The sequence below is a fragment of the Boleophthalmus pectinirostris genome, unplaced genomic scaffold (genome assembly GCF_026225935.1).
Source record: "Boleophthalmus pectinirostris isolate CB_2022bp ecotype Guang Dong unplaced genomic scaffold, ASM2622593v1 HiC_scaffold_12, whole genome shotgun sequence".
Taxonomy (NCBI): Eukaryota; Metazoa; Chordata; class Actinopteri; order Gobiiformes; family Gobiidae; genus Boleophthalmus; species Boleophthalmus pectinirostris.
In genome coordinates this window covers 20,811,712-20,829,785 of record NW_026571018.1, presented here as the reverse complement: position 1 = coordinate 20,829,785, position 18,074 = coordinate 20,811,712, and the positions used below count along the sequence as shown (strand labels likewise).

The 18,074-nt window shown below is 35.0% G+C and overlaps 1 protein-coding gene across 2 annotated transcripts; it reads left to right on the top strand.

The window, feature by feature from the left end:
• The first annotated feature begins 162 nt into the window (after positions 1 to 162).
• On the top strand, positions 163 to 17,374 carry kcnip1b (Kv channel interacting protein 1 b). 2 transcript variants are annotated; one of them, XM_055148581.1, is made up of 8 exons: positions 163 to 250; positions 13,456 to 13,580; positions 14,648 to 14,717; positions 14,813 to 14,883; positions 15,129 to 15,236; positions 15,732 to 15,836; positions 15,958 to 16,020; positions 16,154 to 17,374. In XM_055148581.1, exons 1-8 carry the CDS (start codon positions 163 to 165, stop codon positions 16,199 to 16,201), a joined length of 678 nt encoding a protein of 225 aa, XP_055004556.1. In that variant the 3' UTR covers positions 16,202 to 17,374. The 2 variants fall into 2 exon arrangements, with proteins under 2 accessions (XP_055004556.1, XP_020785942.1); XM_020930283.2 differs by lacking the exon at positions 163 to 250 and adding an exon at positions 7,537 to 7,713.
• Positions 17,375 to 18,074: the final 700 nt, after the last annotated feature.

Here is an 18,074-nt window from a genome sequence, read left to right as displayed (position 1 = left end):
AATGAAGGACCTCCAGATTTCAGCTCATCTGTTCTGAAGTTCCTTTGCTCCAATGGACCACTCCCCTTATTAGCAAAATCCTCTATGCTGTCGTGCCCTTTGCTGACACACTCTGGTGGTTAGACCCTTCCTCTGGTGGACCCTCTCCTCCTCTACCTCATCATGGCTGGCTGTACAGCACGCTGCAAACAAGGCATCGCCAAACTAATGCAGTCACTACAGAGACTAGTCTTTGGGACTCTCACTAAAGGTACCTGCTTTACTTCAGTTTCCTGTACTATTTATCTTTCCCTCTCTAGGCTACATGATAAATAAAAAGCACTGGTACAAAATTTGACACAATTTTATGACTGAACGATTATCCCGATAATGATATTTAGAAAACATACATCAATACAGTTGAAATTAATTCAGTTTCAATTACAAGGATGTAGATGATTAATCAGTCAATGGTGTCCTTGTCAAGTGTCATCATTTTGTAGTCTTAAAAGTAGAAAGGTGAATGCATGGAGTAGTTGGAGTTTTGGGAGTGACTGGATAGTTAAAGCTGCCTTTTCACTTGTAAAGGTACTGTTCAGTAGTACTTATTTGGATACATGGTTATTTTTGCATAAGATCCTAATAATTTTGAGAGCTTTTGCCGGTGCCACACCCCCTTTTAGTCAATTAATCGATGCACAAGGATTGTCTTCACCTTTACATTTATGATTCTCTAATCTATTACAAAAATTATGTAATCAAGAAAATGTGATTATTATTACCATTAACTTATTAACATTAACTTACATTAACTTATGTGCATTCAATACACTTGCATGTGTTTACATGAGTGGAAAAAATGTTCTCACCAATTCTGTCTTTTCTCTACTTTTTACTGAGAAATGTCAAAATCATCATGTGTTGCCCCAGCATTTTATATAAAATTTTAAATTCATATTCTCTATATTTTAATTGTGTGTATCTTAAAAAACACACAAAAACCAAATTATACAACCTCCATTACTGATACTTCTACCTATCAGTTGTTTAGTCATTTGAAAATCTACGCTAGTGGCGTTTCATGCAAGCCATGTGGTGAAAGGCAACTCTGTTCCCTAGTGAACTAAATGCAGTGACTTGATCAAAAGTGTGTTTTAGCGCAATGTCCTTGAGAGCTCCACAATACTCTTAGTTTCAACTCTGCAAAAACTGAAACTATAATATTTTTATTCTGTTAATTCTATATACATTTTAAGTAATCCTAGTCAATTTATTGTCTCTTTTAAAAAACTACTTTAAAAAAGTAAAGTAAGTAAAGTAAATTTAAAATCAACATAGAAATTAAAGCATTTTATGTGTCTTCTTTCCATAGTCTGCATGTATCCTGAGGAGAAACGGTTATAAGCATAGTCAGCAAGAGCCCTTAAATAGATCAGGCTGACTACAGATAAACCACATTTATATTTAAAATGTATTGACTCTAATGTACACAATCTATTCACAGGTCCACAAGCCACCTTTACCAGTGCCAGCCTTCTACTTACCTTTGAAAATTTGTTACCTTTGCCAAAGCCCAGAAAGCTCGAGAAAATGTGAGCTTCTTGTGCTTTGAGTTGACCTTTTGTTAAAATGGGTTAAGACTATTGTGCTGTGGGCGGCACAGGGAACACAGCTTGATTTTTGAATGTCACTGATTTAATTTAAGTGCCTCTAGTAACACTCAGTGGTAATTTGTCTAATAACGAAACAAGGAAGTTAGTTTGAGCTGAGAAATAAAATGTGGCAAGTTTTTCATAGTTACCATGACAGCTACCATGGATGAAGATATGTAAGGCATGGAAGGAGCTGAAAAGAAAAGTGAGTTATATTTAGTGAAAGTTAAATGTTACAGCCCAAGTTCTTTCCATACATGACAAAGACTACATATTGTTCCATACCATTATGGCTGAATAGAGACAATTGTAGGTTATATGCATTCAAAATATGATTGATATAAGGTTATTTAAATGACATTTAAAAAGCCAATTTTTTTTTTTTTTCTGATCATGGTCCCTTTGATTATTCACATGACACATTTTGCAGTTACATGTCCTTTAAATAATCTTAAAGGTCCAGAAATCAGATTATAATAACATTTTGGATTGCTTGTGAACAAGGCCAGCCTTTTATAAGCCTTTTATTGTGTGATGTATGATTCAAGCTGTGGATTTGTGTACATATCAGGGAATACAGGTAGGTTTGATTTTTTTTTTATTCTAAGGGCATTCACTATGTAAATGATAAGACCATTGTCTAAGGAGCAAGTAAGGCTCAAAATTGCAGTGAGTCGGACAGCTTTGTCTATGTTCTTGTGTTGCATATCAGTTCAGCCAAAATCTTCCATGGCCAGATTCAGGGATGATTCAGATAAAACAGTATGTGCTGTATTTTCTGTGCTGTGGGCTGAGAGCTGCAGGTTAGTGCATTAGTTTTTCACTTTAGATGGCACAGTCTGATACACTGGTGGTGGGCGTTTTCTGGTTTTATATGAAACCTTTATCGGTGAAGACTAATGCTGTTTCAGATTTGATGAAACATGATATAAATCAATTATATTATACACTGAATTTACCTTTTTCCAAGATTTTACTGACTGTCATTACTATATTATGCATGGTAGAAGACATGACAAACTGCAAAACCCACAGAAGCATGTTTGGTAGACTGAAAAATTCAAGTCCCTCACCTCATTCTTACTGTAATTTGATTTGTTCTGCACACTTGCCTGTACATATGAGACTTGGGGAGCTAGTGTATAGAGTTTTGTGAGCTGAAGCATGAAGCCTCTGCTCAGTCACCTCTGAAAGGCTGTGCTCACAAATGCAGCACATATAGATTCATGTTAAGACCTTTAAACACTGAGCCCAGAGCACGACATGTGGAGGGGAGTGGGTTAGGCCTCAGGGGCCACACCACAGAAGAGAATTGAAATCTTACACTGCTCTTATGAAATCATCTTTGTTACTTTTATACTCCTGACCTAGACAGAAGATACATGTCTAATCTTAAAACATACCCACTGGATCACAAGGAAACATGTACTACTAGACACTGGAGAGAGGAAAATCTGTAGCTTCTGTTGAATAGCTTTAAGAGTTAGGCAGATTAAAGCAATGATACTATTGAGAAGAGGGAAATAGATAGAAATAAAGACATCCAAGACAGCTCATATTAGGTAGCTTGGCCAATGGTCAGTTAAGACTACATGTTTTATGTATTTAAACTTAGATGTGCACAAAATATACAGAGCGTTCTATTCTATGGTGCTATGCGCTAGGTGCCTTATTGTTACAATATACAGTTAGAGGTAATAGTTTTATTACTGAGGCACTGAGGGACATAATGACAATGGTACACACAGAAGAAGAAAAAAAACTTTAAAAAATGAAGAGATCGATGAAGCCAATAAAAGGCATCATAAACTCAGTTAAGATAAGAAGATGTAAACAGAGGATATATAGAATTATAGAGACTGATGATGACTTGCTGTGGTAGTAGTTGTAAAGTAAAAATGTATCAAAAAGATTAAGAGTTACTCAAATACACAATTGTCCATTAACACTTCAGGAATATTTTTTTTTAATTTCTGCATATTTTGTCTTATACAGCAGTTCTCATTTAAAGTATGGCGTGCAGAACACAGATGCTCAGCAGGTGCAGCCCAGTCTCCTTCATGCTACATCTAGTATCTTATTTTATTCACCTCACCTGTGTCCTCTGGGTGCATAACCTTGCAGGAACAACAAAGCACAACATGGACATAAATCTATAGCCCCTTCCGATGTAACTTCTCCTGCAATATTTCAAAATAACACGCAGTTATGACCTGTCTTACAAAACCCCTCCTCACCCACTCTCCTTCTTCATGGAGTTGACAGTGTAACTATGCTTTTAATTTTTCACATCACCTCGCTGCATGCATTTATGTAACGGTTTTAATCTGGAAGTGTTTTTATCTCTTGATTCATTTTCCTAGCATAAACTAAAGCATTATTGTCTTTTAGTAGTTGTAGATGCACATAGTCATAGATTGGTCAGTTATGGTGTACTCCATTCTGTTTTGGCATATTTATCTATTGCAAAAGTATGATTGAATTTCTTCATTTTGCCTGTCTAAAGCTAAATGTACTCTTGAGAATTGTGGGTTCTCTGTTGTTATTCAAGTGCAGCTACTAAGTATTATGTACATCAGTAGTATGCTGCCATCTCTTGGTTAGTAAGGGACATTGCAATGCCATAAAGGAATACCCTTTGTGAAGCTTTGTAGTAAGTCACACAGTTCGACTGGTTCCACTCATACATTAACATAATATGCATATTTTTTAATTTTGAACCCTAAGTATAATGTGTTTTTACTTTATTATATCCTATATCCACCATATGCATATTAATACAATATGCTATTTAGGTCACTTTTAGTTGTTATATGAACAAAGTAAAGTTCTACAAATTACCAATCATTATTTGTGTGAAATTCTAAATTATCTTGCAGTGCTCTATAGTTCTTATAAATATGGAATAGTTGTGTGGTATTGACTGAAAATTAATTCAGTGCAACGAGTCTTAGTTATCAATAATAAATGTGTTTATGGAAGAAGCTTCATAAAACTCTGAGTGTATAGAGAAAGAAATAGCAATAAGAAACAATTGAGATTTAATAAAGAAAAAGTACATCCCTGTAAAACAAAATATCTAAAAGTTTTAATAACGCTCGGTGTGAAAAGCTTTAGGCTGTTGCAGAGTGAGGTTTGGTTTTGGTTTATTTGTCAGTATTAAATGCCCAAATAAATTCAAATATATTAAAGGTGCATTGTGTAACTTTTTTGGTAGAGGGTCTGTCAAATGTTTTTTCTTTAATTAGATGCTATTACAATGTCTGGAATGTTTCACAGTGTGGCATTAAAACTTTATCTTCAGGGAGACCAAACCAGACCAAGTTACAGGTCAGATCTGTGGAGAGGCAACCCCGCTCACAGTCAGAATACCTGTCTCTAGGGATTTTTGAGCTATAAAACCATCTGTAATTGAATACATGTAGAGCTGTTTAATACTGTGGCACATTCCAGGCAAAGCAATGACATATCCATAGAAACAAGCAGACCATACACCAGAAAAGTTACACAATGCATCTTTAAGTAGCTTGTAAATGTTTGTAAATTAATTTAACACTATAAGCTTGATGTTAAGGGACTACTTTTTTTCAGCTTATATTTTAATGGTCCTACTTTACGCAAAATTAACTCTTTTTAAGCTTTTAGTCATGTTGGACTTTTGTTACCTCATCTAAAACTAACTAAACTAACAATTGTGTTTTGTTGCATTAACCATGTTATTATTAGTCTATCTACATCTCCAAAGCTCACGATGCACTGTTTCACCTAGTGATGTCATGAAGTAGGAGTTTTCAAATTAACAACTCCCTTTTACCTTTAGTTCAGTAGAGAGTTGCGATTCCAGGCGTGAAATGATCCAAATGATTCAAGTGAAGATGTATGGAGTTTAAAAACACAGTAGAGCACTTCCTGTGTTACCTCATCACAGCACAAGGTGGAACTGAATGTTTTCTGTTTGAGAGGAAAGGACTCACCCTAAATATGCACTATTTTTGTGTTAAACATGTGTGAATGAAACAAAACATAAGTCCAGGTATGTTTGTGATCAGGAAACAACATTATAACATAGATTAGAAAATAGCATAATATGGGCCCTTTAAATTTCAATGCATATGATCAAATTCATGAATTATTACAATAGGTCTGCTTGTTATATAATTAAGAACTTAAGTATAGGTGCATTACGATACACGAGGTGTTACAGTACTTGTATTGTGAAGGAAATGCACATTCACCACTTTATGCCTGACTTTGACTTCATGCTAACTTAATCTGTTTAAGGATGAACTCAGATCACCAAATTGCATGACAGCACCCATCCGCTACTAGCCATGACCTCTAAGTGAAAGGAGAATAGCACACACCATCAGCAATGATAGAGCAAGTTTCCAGGCCTTACACAACTCCTATGCAATATTAAAGGAGTATTTATGAATGGCATCATATTCATAGTATCCACAGTCTATACACTATACATATAACTGTAGTAAATGAAATAGACTTTTTCTTTCTTGTTTATGCCTCAAATAATGTGTGACTTGTTAGAAAACTAGAAAGCTGAAAAATTGTAGGTCATGAATTTTTTAAGCATTGAGAGGTTTTTCTGTAGCACTCACAGAAGAGGAGGGGAGGGGGCGTGAATTTACATATCTGGCTTTCACTTTGCAACCACCTCATGCACCGTGGCAACCATTTTATAATCTTACACATGTATTGACTTAGCCTCAGTATTGCTGTGTTAATTCTACCACTTACAAACAATCTGAATGTTGATCAGTGGGAAAATGTAGTAATTTTCCTCCTCCAAATGCAGGCGCAGTCTGATTTGATTTGAATTGAATATGCTATTAAAGTCATAATAGACTTTTTGCATCAGTATAATGCAAGTGCTTACTCAGTGTCATATTTCATACCACTGTTAGATAAGACTTTATTATAGTAAGACAGAATTTCAATATCCATTGGAAAATTACTCACTGAATACATAAAGTAAACAAAAGGACAACAACAAGCTAGTGTACTCAGATTCGGATCCAAGTCAGCTCATATAAAAAAGGTGCTGCTGACTAAAAGACAGAGTATTTTGCTATGGAGAGACCTTCACCAAGGATCTTGCACAATTTCTGCCTATATCTGAACATGGCGAGATTGTAGTTCAGACAATGGGTAGTTCATAGTAAAATTACTTGTGTAGATCATTAATGTAGAATCTCTGTAAAAAATAAATTAATAAAAAAAAAAAAAAGTATATATAATCAAAATCATAAAAAAGTCATTATCAAGTAGTACTATCTTTTGTCCAATAAATGCCAAACAGGCAAACAGTGTCCTGAAAAACAACTACATGAGGGAATGAATTACTATTTTCTATAGCTAATAAATTTGGTTTAGTTATTAATATTACCAATGATTATTTTTATAATAATTCTATTTTCATGACCCTTCCATATCAACATTCTCTCAGCTATATTAAATATGCAATATGTTGAGGAAGTTTTCATAGTTAGTTTTAAATTGTTAATTACTATCACCATTTTCATCATTCCGAAATCCCTGGATGCACAACAAGAGGGCATGCCTGCTTAGTCCTGTTATTTCCCCACTTACTCGTTACACCTCAAATGACACCTTAGGGAGCACTTCGCAGATTTATTAGCGCTAAGTAGTTACTGGTCTTATTGGTCTGTTGCAATGAATTGTGTTTCTTGACAATTTGTCCTTCACCTTTTCTCAAATGCGTTAATAGTTATTCAGTTGTGCCAAAAACATGGTGAAACATGTTGAAGAGGCAGGCTAGGGGAGTGAGAGAGCACCCTGACAGATGAGTGGAGGGGAGGGAGTGGCGCAGAGAGGGAGCTTTATATACTGTATGTGCAACAGAGAGCGCGCCAGTCTCGTGTGTGTAGAAATGCTAGTGAACTGGTTATTGCAATAGTAGAGGCCATTTATGCTTTATAAGGAAGAGGAATCAACAAGGACTACACGCTGGGTTGTTTAGCTTAGGCTGGTTTCCACAGCGACAACATGGGTGCAGTGGTGGGCACTTTGACCATGCAAACCAAACAGAGGAGACCATCTCGAGGTAGGAAAGTATGAATCATTAGCAAAGTAGTTGAATTTAAAAGCAAAGAGTTGTTCTGTAATTACGCCTACTACATTTTACCACACTTGTGAATTATTTAACTAGACTGACTGAGCCTTTGAACTCCAAAATGTGTGTCAAATGATAGGACAAAAAAAAAAAAATCTTTCACAGGATTAAGGCTGATCTAAGTGTCCCAGATTTACAAATATGGGACACCAAACACATGATGTAGAGATTACAGTGTGCCATAAAGTAGGTTGTCTTTGGGTGAGACTAAAAGCAGCTAAAATCACTAGCCTGCATTGTTGCATTATTATTGTGTGGTAGCTGTGAGTGAGAGAAGAGGGGGATCGGAGGTTGGGGCTCTGTGAATTAACACGCAGCTCACATATCATACGTCTCTCCGCGGCTGTATGCTTGGGAATCGGGTTGTCATGGAGACTGGGTTGAAGGGGGCATAATAAAAAGGAGGGACGTTGAACAATGGACGGGACAAGTGGATGAGTAAGACAGTGATATTGCTCTTCAAGGGCTGATGGATTTGTATACGTGTTAGCCAAAACATGCTGAGGACTCCCTGCTGTTTCAGACCCATTAGTGCCTTTAATGGCTGGTTTTAAGATAAGAACAGGTAGATATAGATTTAGTGATGCCAAGCGTAAAAAGCAAATATGTTGTCATTGCTTACTTGTTGCATTTAAGCAGCCAATCTCAAATAGATGGTACACATAAAGACAATAGTCCTTTCTATTTATTTACATATACAAATGCATTGTTCATGTGGCATACTTCTATACATTAGAGATCTGATGTTATGTTAGCAATTCCTATTTTGTTGGAAGTATCGCTCAGTGTTGTTTCTATTTTTGCGGTTAATTTTAGGTTTACTTCTTTAACCTCCACCATGGCGGAACTTTGCCCCAGATGTTGCCAAATAAGCAGTTAGCAACGCTTCAGTGGACAGTTTAAAGACCGAGGAACACAGACCTTGACATTCACTCCTTGCCTCACAGTAACTGAGACATTGTTTTAAAAGAAATTCAGCAAAAAGTATTTATTTAACTTAGGTTTTGCCCTTGAGATTATTAATAATTTCACACTTTAATCAAATTTCCCAGATAATACCTGTTTTTTAATAATTTAAGAATAGTAGTACTGTTGGTCTCATTTTTTATTCATTCGTTACTTTACTTAATATTTCATTCATGTCAGTAAAGTACATGTTAAATTAATTAAGGACAATGGGCAGTAAAAGAGCACTAGACAGTTGGACAGGAGCAGCCATCTGCCATGTGAAAGATACAAGCCGATACAGGGATACTTGCTTCTTTAGCTAAATTACATTGCTGTCCATTCTTTCCATGAATCCAGTTTTGTCCTGCATATTTCTTATTTCATTTTTCTAGAGTTTAAATCAGAGATATTGCGTGAGCTGTGAGCACAGGTGTTAAACATATATAATAACATGACTAGAATTTAGAGTTGTCAAAATCATTTATTATTGACTCAACAATTGCACCTGAAAACATCATGCACCTTAGCTGTATTGGTTCAGTTACAGTTTCAAGTCAATTTCTTCCGTCATTGAGACAAATTACAAGAATGCATGTTAAACAGATGCATTTCAGCTATCAGGTAAAATAGTTACAATCAATAAGTCAAGTCTTTAACTCCCTGTGGCAATTAAAAGCACCACAGTGACAAATGTCCCAGATCTGTTCACATCAGAGATTGTATATTTGCCCTGTGTACATATGCTGTGCACTCCCCTCCCCTCTTCTCCTTCCTGTCATCTCTGTTCACACATCACACTTTTCACCCTCTCCCCCAATCAACACCTTGCCTCTCCTTGCACCTCTTTCTGTTAAATGGAAGATACCACTGAAAATGGCTCAATGTTGGATCATATGTCAGAGCCCATGTATGAAAATAGACCACATTTGTATTGTAGATTTATGGGCATGCTGATACCTTTTTGGATTCTGTTGACACTTCAATAGCTCAAACAAATTTATCATGGCTGTCTATCTCCATGACAACAGATTCCTTGGGGTTCTTGTAAGTGAAGCCAATACAGCACAGAGGGAGGTGAAGGGTGAGGACACTATAATTATATCTGTCATAATTACTAAATCAACTTATGCTCAATATATGATGGAGAAAAAACATATTTTATAATTCATGCTTGTAGCTTTTCTTTGCACTGCGGGGAATTTGTTATTTTTTATGGCCTGTGTGATTACGGTACATTTGAGCAGCAGCTGGTTGAATAATTAACATATATGACACATTTTATATACTACAGAACTAATCATTAAAGTGTGTAAATGTGCAATTTATCCATTGTCACATTTAAGTAATCTGTCATATTTTAAGTCATTTGTTTTAGATAAGATCTAGGAAAGTAAAGATGTAGCATGTATGATTTAACGTTTATGTAAACATCATCAAGAGTCCTGGTCAAGAGGCAGCAAAGTTTAACACAGTTACAACATCCATACAAACAACAATAAAATAATTTAAGGATTGCAGATTAAGTCAAGTGCACATTATTGAGATAGTCATTAAAGGGCCTATATGATGCTTTTCTAATATTCTGATCTATGTTATAATGTTGTTTCCTCTCAAAAACATACCTGCAATTGTGTTTTGTTTCATTCACACCCTGCACATTTAGGAGTTCTTCTCTCGACCTGAAAACACTCACCTTGGGATGCCACGTGGTAATATAGGAAGTGCTCCACTATGTTTTTAAGCTCCATACACCTTAACGAGAATCATTTGAATGATTTCAGACCTGGAATTGCCAATGTCTAACAGTAACCTTTTACTGTTGCCATTAACTTGAAAACTACCATTTCATGACATCACAAGGTGGAACAGAGCATTTTGTGCTTTGGAGATATAGACAAATACAAAAAAAGAAGAAATCTTTAAAGATAAGAGCTCAGTCAATTTAGTCTTTCTGCAACATGTTCCAAGCAAAAGGAGCTGAGTGGACAAAGGCTTTCTTCCCCAGCTCTGAGCGACACAAGGAGCAGAGAGTAACAGCTGATCATTTCATCATAAGCAGTAAGAGTCAACACTTTTCTGTGTGATTAAAGTACAAATGTAGGGAGACAGTAGTCCAAGCATAGTCACGTAAATTTAAGTATACCAATGGCCCTGCTTTGTAGTGGAAAGAGAAGGTCATCCCACTCGTGAGAACAAATCACAGTGATGCGTCATAGCTCTACAGTTAATAATGAACCTCAGTGAGGCATGATAAACAGGACAAGAAGAAGCATTCATACACAAAAGATCACCATAATTAATCACAGCAAAGAGGAGAATTTAGCTGCTTATTAACTATTTAACTAGATATGTATTTCAATGTCAATCACTATGTTTATATGCGCTGCACAGTTTTGTATAATTTCACTGGTACATTTATAGACATGTTGAATTATGTGCACTGTCCTGTACTTAATGTCCCTGTAAAAGATCATATATTACACAAAGCTGACTCTTGTGAGCTTTCACCATGTTATAATGCTGTTTCCTCCTCAAAAAACATACTTGGAGTTGTGTTTTGTGTTTTGTTTCATTTACACACATGCACATTCATTTGCACATTTTCTGTCTACATCTCCAAAGCTCAGTATGCGCTCTTCCACCTTGTGATGTCATGAAGTGGTAGTTTTCAAGATAATTTTACTTTTAGTTCAGTAGAGATTGGAAATTCCAGGTCTGAAATTATCCAAATGATTCTAATGAATGTGTATGGCGTTTAAAAACACAGTGGCGCACTCTATATTACCACATGACATCACAAGGTGGAACACAGAGTTTTTTTGTTTGAGAGAAGAACCTAAATATGCAGGGTTTGTGTGTTAATCATGTGTGAATGAAACAAAACACAACTCCAGGTGACATATGACATGATGATAGAACAGAGAAAACTGTAATATATCCCTTTAAATAAACCAAACTTATAAAACAAAATATAGCCAGTTATGAACAATGATGTCTGATAACATACTTTTTAAAGATCCATCAAAAAGGAAACAGTGACTGTTATTAAAGAATGGGCATTTTATACATGTCATGTGTAAAGTTAAATGCTCTATAAGTGAAGAAAGGAATATTTATGGATAACATAAAAGTAGAGTTAATGAGTGGCTGGTGCTCAAAGTTAATTATCATTGCACCTTGTTTGTGCTGCTGGGAATGTTTAGACAGTGATTGACTCCAGGGTGCTGTGTGATGCATAACAAATACTTAGGGGTATGAGTTGTGGTTAATGGGATTCAATATGACGGGAGTATAGGGTGTTGATAATTGTATTTAGTGTTTGCTTTCCTTTCTCTTGTGCATTAGAACAATCAGTAACCTGGAGGCACTATACAGTGGTATCTTGCAAAACAACAGGGGGCTGGGTTAAAGTACGGTATAATTTAGTTCAAAGATGCTTGATTTATTGAACCACTGCTACAGCTAAAAGTGAATCATGGGTGTTACTGGCGTCATAGTTGAATGTGAGACTCAAGAGGTTTTTAAGCAGCTAGGGGTGTAAAGATTAACTGATTAATTAATAATCATTATTTTACAGGTCACAATATAATTCTAAGAATAAAAAATATTATTTGAGAGAATTTTAGTCATATTAAAGTGTCTTTTCAATTCCCCTTTTTAAATTCTTTATTCTTTACTTGTCTGGGACCATGTATAAATTAAATAAATTAATCTTACAAAAGAAAAGCTGATTTGTTCGAGATTTAGCTACATCTGCAGTCCCTGGGCAGGTGAACACGCATTAAAAATACGCATTTCTTTCCTATTACATTATAAGACTAACTTAATTCATCATTAATATTAGCAGAAACTTACAATAAAATGTGTTAAATTAAGTATGTGCAAGTTTGTACAGTGAATACATTGATTACAGTACAAAACTTCTAGTGAAATAGTTAAAATCTACAGACAATTTCAGAATGTTTGAATTTATAAAGGTGGTCACATGCCAGAAAAATGTCGATAAGATTATAGTACAAGTATCAAAATTGTCACTGTTGGTGGTTATATGGTGTTTTTTTAATTTGTGATTATTTTTATATTTAAACAATTTCTACTCAGATATAACGTGATATATTTCACCTCAGGCCGAGCACTCAACCCTGTTAGGTCTATAAGAAAAAAATAAATAAATGTAATGATATATCACTCTACTTATCTTAATATGGGTTAGTATGTGTGTCCTATTTCACAGTTTCTCTCTCCTGGTTCCATTTGACCTTGTTTGCCCTTTCCCCAACAATACCACTTTCTTATAATAATATATATTGTGATCATGACCTCATTTCGTCTGCAATCCTCTCCACACAATAAATAATACCATGAGCTTTTCCTAATCTGGTTTTCTTGCTGGTATTGCTTGCTGAACTATTGGGATGTGCTCTGTGTGTTAGCATTTTGCCCACAGCCCTGTGTACAGTCACAGTGATAAACATTAGCCTGCAGCAAACCCAAGTCAACACACCATTAACTGCCATCGATCTTTATGTTACCATTAATAAAAGCCCTCAGCTCCCCATGTTAGGTAACATTTGTCAAACAGCACTCCCCAATACCCACTTTCTATTCCTTTTTCTATTATTTTCACTTCAATGGAGCTTTGATATATGTTACGGTTTGATATGAAAAAATTACCATAAATGTAATTTCTTAGCTGCTGTATGAAATGTTCTTCTGTTTCCTTAGATAAAACCGATGATGAACTGGAAATGACCATGGTGTGTCACAGACCAGAAGGCCTGGAGCAGTTAGAAGCACAGACCAATTTCACCAAACAGGAGTTGCAAATACTCTATCGGGGATTTAAAAATGTAAGGAGAAAAACAACCAGCTTTTGTCATGTTATTTCACTACACTTTCCTTGCACATGTATTTGTTTTGGTACTGTAGTAGTAGAATGTCATTAAATTATATAGTTTTGCTGTAAGGTTGAATTAAAGTAAGGTGAGAGGAGTAGTTTTAGTAGGCCTGTCAGGATAATTACTATATCGAGTATGATGAAACAATAATTTTTCAGTATTTATCAACAGTAACTTTCTATTGTATTAGTGGGAAAATGTTAGTTATTTTTTCTTTTCTACCATAGGATTTGAACTGCAAATAGTTGATTGATTTACTTCTATGACTCATTATAGATACAAATTACTACTACTAAAGTGTCTCATTCTGCTATTTATTTATTGCAGTTCATGTTTTTAACCATATTATGCATTTAGGATACTTTTTGGGGATAGTTCTAAGGAGTGTTGTGTCAGTGGCATAAATTGGTTTCAATATGAATCTATATTTTCTTCAGCAATATGTCAAACTTTAAAATCTGTTATCGTGACAGGCCTAAGAATGAGGTACAATATTGGGAGTAGCAGAGAAAGTAGTGATATCACTTTTGTGTTCATTTTCCAAGTGTGTTTAAAAAATACTGATGCAAACATACTTTCATTTTCAAGTAGTATTTATGAAAACAACCTTTAACTAATAATTAGCAACAGCAAGAGGAAAGGACAGTTTAGTGTACCTTTCGCCATTCAGTTGTTGAAATGTACATGCATAAGGACAAATATTTGTACAAATGTAAATTATAGATATGCTGAAAAAAGTAATGTTTTGTAATTTTTTTTGAAAATTGCTGCGACAGAAAGTTGGCTAATAGTTATTTTTTAGTTTGTTTGTCTTTGTTAAGGGGAAGGTTTAATAAGACTTGGTCAACTTCATGCTCCTATTCTGTCATGTATTCAAACTGTACTGTTGTTTGATCTCATGGTAATTAAGACTGATACATGAAAAAATAAAAATAAATTGATTGATTGAAATAATTAGCTAGAATCCTAAATACATTAAAAAGGTAATCAAAGATGATTTCTCTATCTTGTTTTAATAGGAATGTCCAAGCGGTGTGGTGAACGAGGAGACTTTTAAACATATTTATGCTCAGTTCTTTCCGCATGGAGGTAATATTTGATTCCCTATCACATCAGCACTAACTGGCACTTTGGTAAATTTCTCAGGAAAGCATTTAATACCCTTTTTAATATCCCTTTTTCAGATGCAAGCATGTACGCTCATTATTTATTTAATGCATTTGACACAACAAACAACGGCTCTATCAAGTTTAAGGTAGACATTTCTTTAATTCTTCCCATTGAGCTGCTTCTGTCTTTTTTATGAGCATATTAATGTCCACAATCAGTTCTGACATAATGATAAAAATAATGTGCCAGAGATAGCGCAGTAGTTAAATTTTATCCATTGTCGAAAGTAGGTAAAAACAATACATATTCAATTAGAGAACAACATGCAGGTTAACTTGTTGCCTCATACATGGAACTGATGTATGTTTGTTTTATTTTTCACCCCAACAGGACTTTGTAATGGGTTTGTCCATACTTCTTAGAGGAACCTTGCAGGAAAAACTGGAGTGGACATTTCACCTTTATGACATCAACCGAGATGGATATATAAATAGAGAGGTATCAGCTCTGTACAGGTGCATGCAAGTAAATCTTCAATTTGGACCACACCACTGTGAGAAGTCCCCGATCTTGTCCGATCTCTGAGCAACGTAGGGTCAGGCTTAGTTAGTACTGGTCTGGATGGGAGATCACTGGGAATAACAGGTGCTGTGGTGGGACAGCAGTGACTAAATGGTAAGAGCACTTTCTTGCTCCAAGGGCAGCTTATTGTTGTTGTGTCCCTGGGAAAGACACTTCACTCACATTGCCTGTAATGTCCATGTACATAATGCATGTTCTTTAACATGCATAATTTCTACCAAATAAAACTAGTAATAATAATAATTACATTAGATAAACATTATTATTCATAAACCAGAATTTGATTTAAATCTGCTGCTGGTCCCATAAAATATAATATGTATTTAAATATTAAAATGTCTTGAAGGTGACACTTAATACTTAATCTTTAGAGTGAAAATATTTTTTTCAGCCAATGTTTTTATGTTTCAGGAAATGACTGAGATTGTCAGAGCCATCTATGACATGATGGGAAAGTACACGTATCCTGCACTGAAGGGGGACGTCCCACAGCAGCATGTGGATGCCTTCTTCCAGGTATGCCCCAGTCATTTACATACATATTGAAAACCACTGACTTACCACTTGATTTAACTCACCAAGGCTTGACATCATTCATATTGCCTGTGTGATTTTTTTATTAATTTTTTTGTTTTAGAAAATGGACAAAAACAAAGATGGTGTTGTAACAATGGATGAATTTATTATAGCATGTCAAGAGGTCAGTATTCTATTATTATATTTTTAATATAATAGTTTTCAACAGAATGTTGAGAGTCACCAGTGCTTCGGGCTTTTCTGTAAATGAAATTATAAATCTTTTTTTTTTTTTTTTTTTCTGGGTTTGCCTGCAGGACGAGACAATGATGAGATCCATGCAGCTGTTTGAAAATGTAATGTAGGAGCAGAGGATTCAGCATAAAACAAAATCAAAGAGAAAGTCTGAGGGCTTGGTGTGTATGGGTGTGTGCGTGTGTGTATCTAAGTATGAGTGTGAATGTAGACAATAGGAACCATATCTGGTCTCTAGACTCTGGACAAAGGGACTATTATTTCACTGGACCTCAGATTAAAATGCTATGGCCTCTTCAGTGACTGGTAAGAGACAATTTAAAAGAATGGTGCATATAAGGCTGCACAATACCAGAAAAGAGCTATTGCACATCTAGCCATTTCATTTACTTTGCCAAAATATGTTCTTTATTGCCAAAAATAAAATGCATGCTTTTGCAAGTTTTTGTTAAAATGATAAAGGAATAGGGCCATAAAGGGACTTAACATATTTCCATTGACATACATACATACATTACATTATGCATTATATGTTGTTTATCACCATTTAGGGATTGGTGTACTTGTACATTGACCTTGCTGTATTGCTAAATCAGCTGTAGCTTGCTGTTTATTGTCTCATTGGAACATCTATGTCTTGTGTCTTGTATGTTAAAGGCCGGTGAAGATCTAATTACGTCTACTCAAAAATATGTTTTTTAATAATATTTTAATATCTTCTCTGCGGCTTAGTTTCTTGTAATTGTGTAATGTAATAAAGTGTACCCATTTAATGAAGTGCCCAATAATATATATAACTCTAAAAGAAAACTGCACATGTGAGAAGTGGTGTAATCCTGCAAATTAAATGTACATTAAAATTCATATGAATATAATATATAATCTTGCAGGATATACACTGAATGTAATCTTATTGGAATGTTATATCGATGGCACTGAGGAGGGCTCCATCTGTGTTAACATTTGGCCCTGCCTCCTTTTTCCAAAACCAAGATGTGATGTCACTCTGATGTGCAGACACAGTATTGGGCTAAATGAGTGACTCATGCTGGCTCTCTGCTGCTCACTGTGTTGCAGGGTGCGTTTTAAAGCACCACCATAATAGAACCTCACCAAGCTCTGGGCACACAAACTCTGAAATATTCATCACTCTTTTTGCTGTTTTACTTGATGCTTTGAAGGACTTGCTCTTAGCTGTATAAGTCATTACACATCCGTTTGACATCACAGCTTTGGTTTTTCATAATCATATGGATGTCAAGGTTGAAGAGAGGATTATTGTATCTCACAAACATTAATTTATTTTAAGCCATATAAATAAATATTTAAGTTATTAAATTGAGTTTGAAGTCTTTGTTTAAAAAAAAGAAAAAAACATTTCTACAGTCATCATAAAATGTCTTCTTTAGCCTATTCAGTATTATAGTATTGTAGTATTATAGTATTATAGTATTGGCAAGGCAAGGCAAGTTTATTTGTATTTGTCATATAACGGTATTATATAACAATATTGCAAATTTATTTATTTATTTATTTAGTTCATTGGGACAGAGCATGTTAATGGACAAACATGACACAACATGAATGTAAACACACTGGATTGTAATCTAAGGCAAATTTCCATTCGTTGTTCCAAAGGGCTGGGGTCACAGGGGGTCAAACAATAAAATATTACACGCTCCTTTCATTGCACAGTTGCCACAATGCACACTTCACTTATTGCACACTGGGATGAGGAACTGGAGATACTCTCAGTATCTGTTTAAATTTATTTTCTATTTTTATGGAGGATAACAGACAAAATGCAAATTATGAGAATAATTTTCTCGATTACTCATTGGCAATTTTATATCAGTTTTGTAATATACATTTTGTACAGATCCCAAACCATAAAAATACTTAAGTAAAAATATCACATGAAAAAATCAACTTAAGTAAAAGTATTAAAGTACCCATTTAAGAATGTACTTAAAGAGTAAAAAG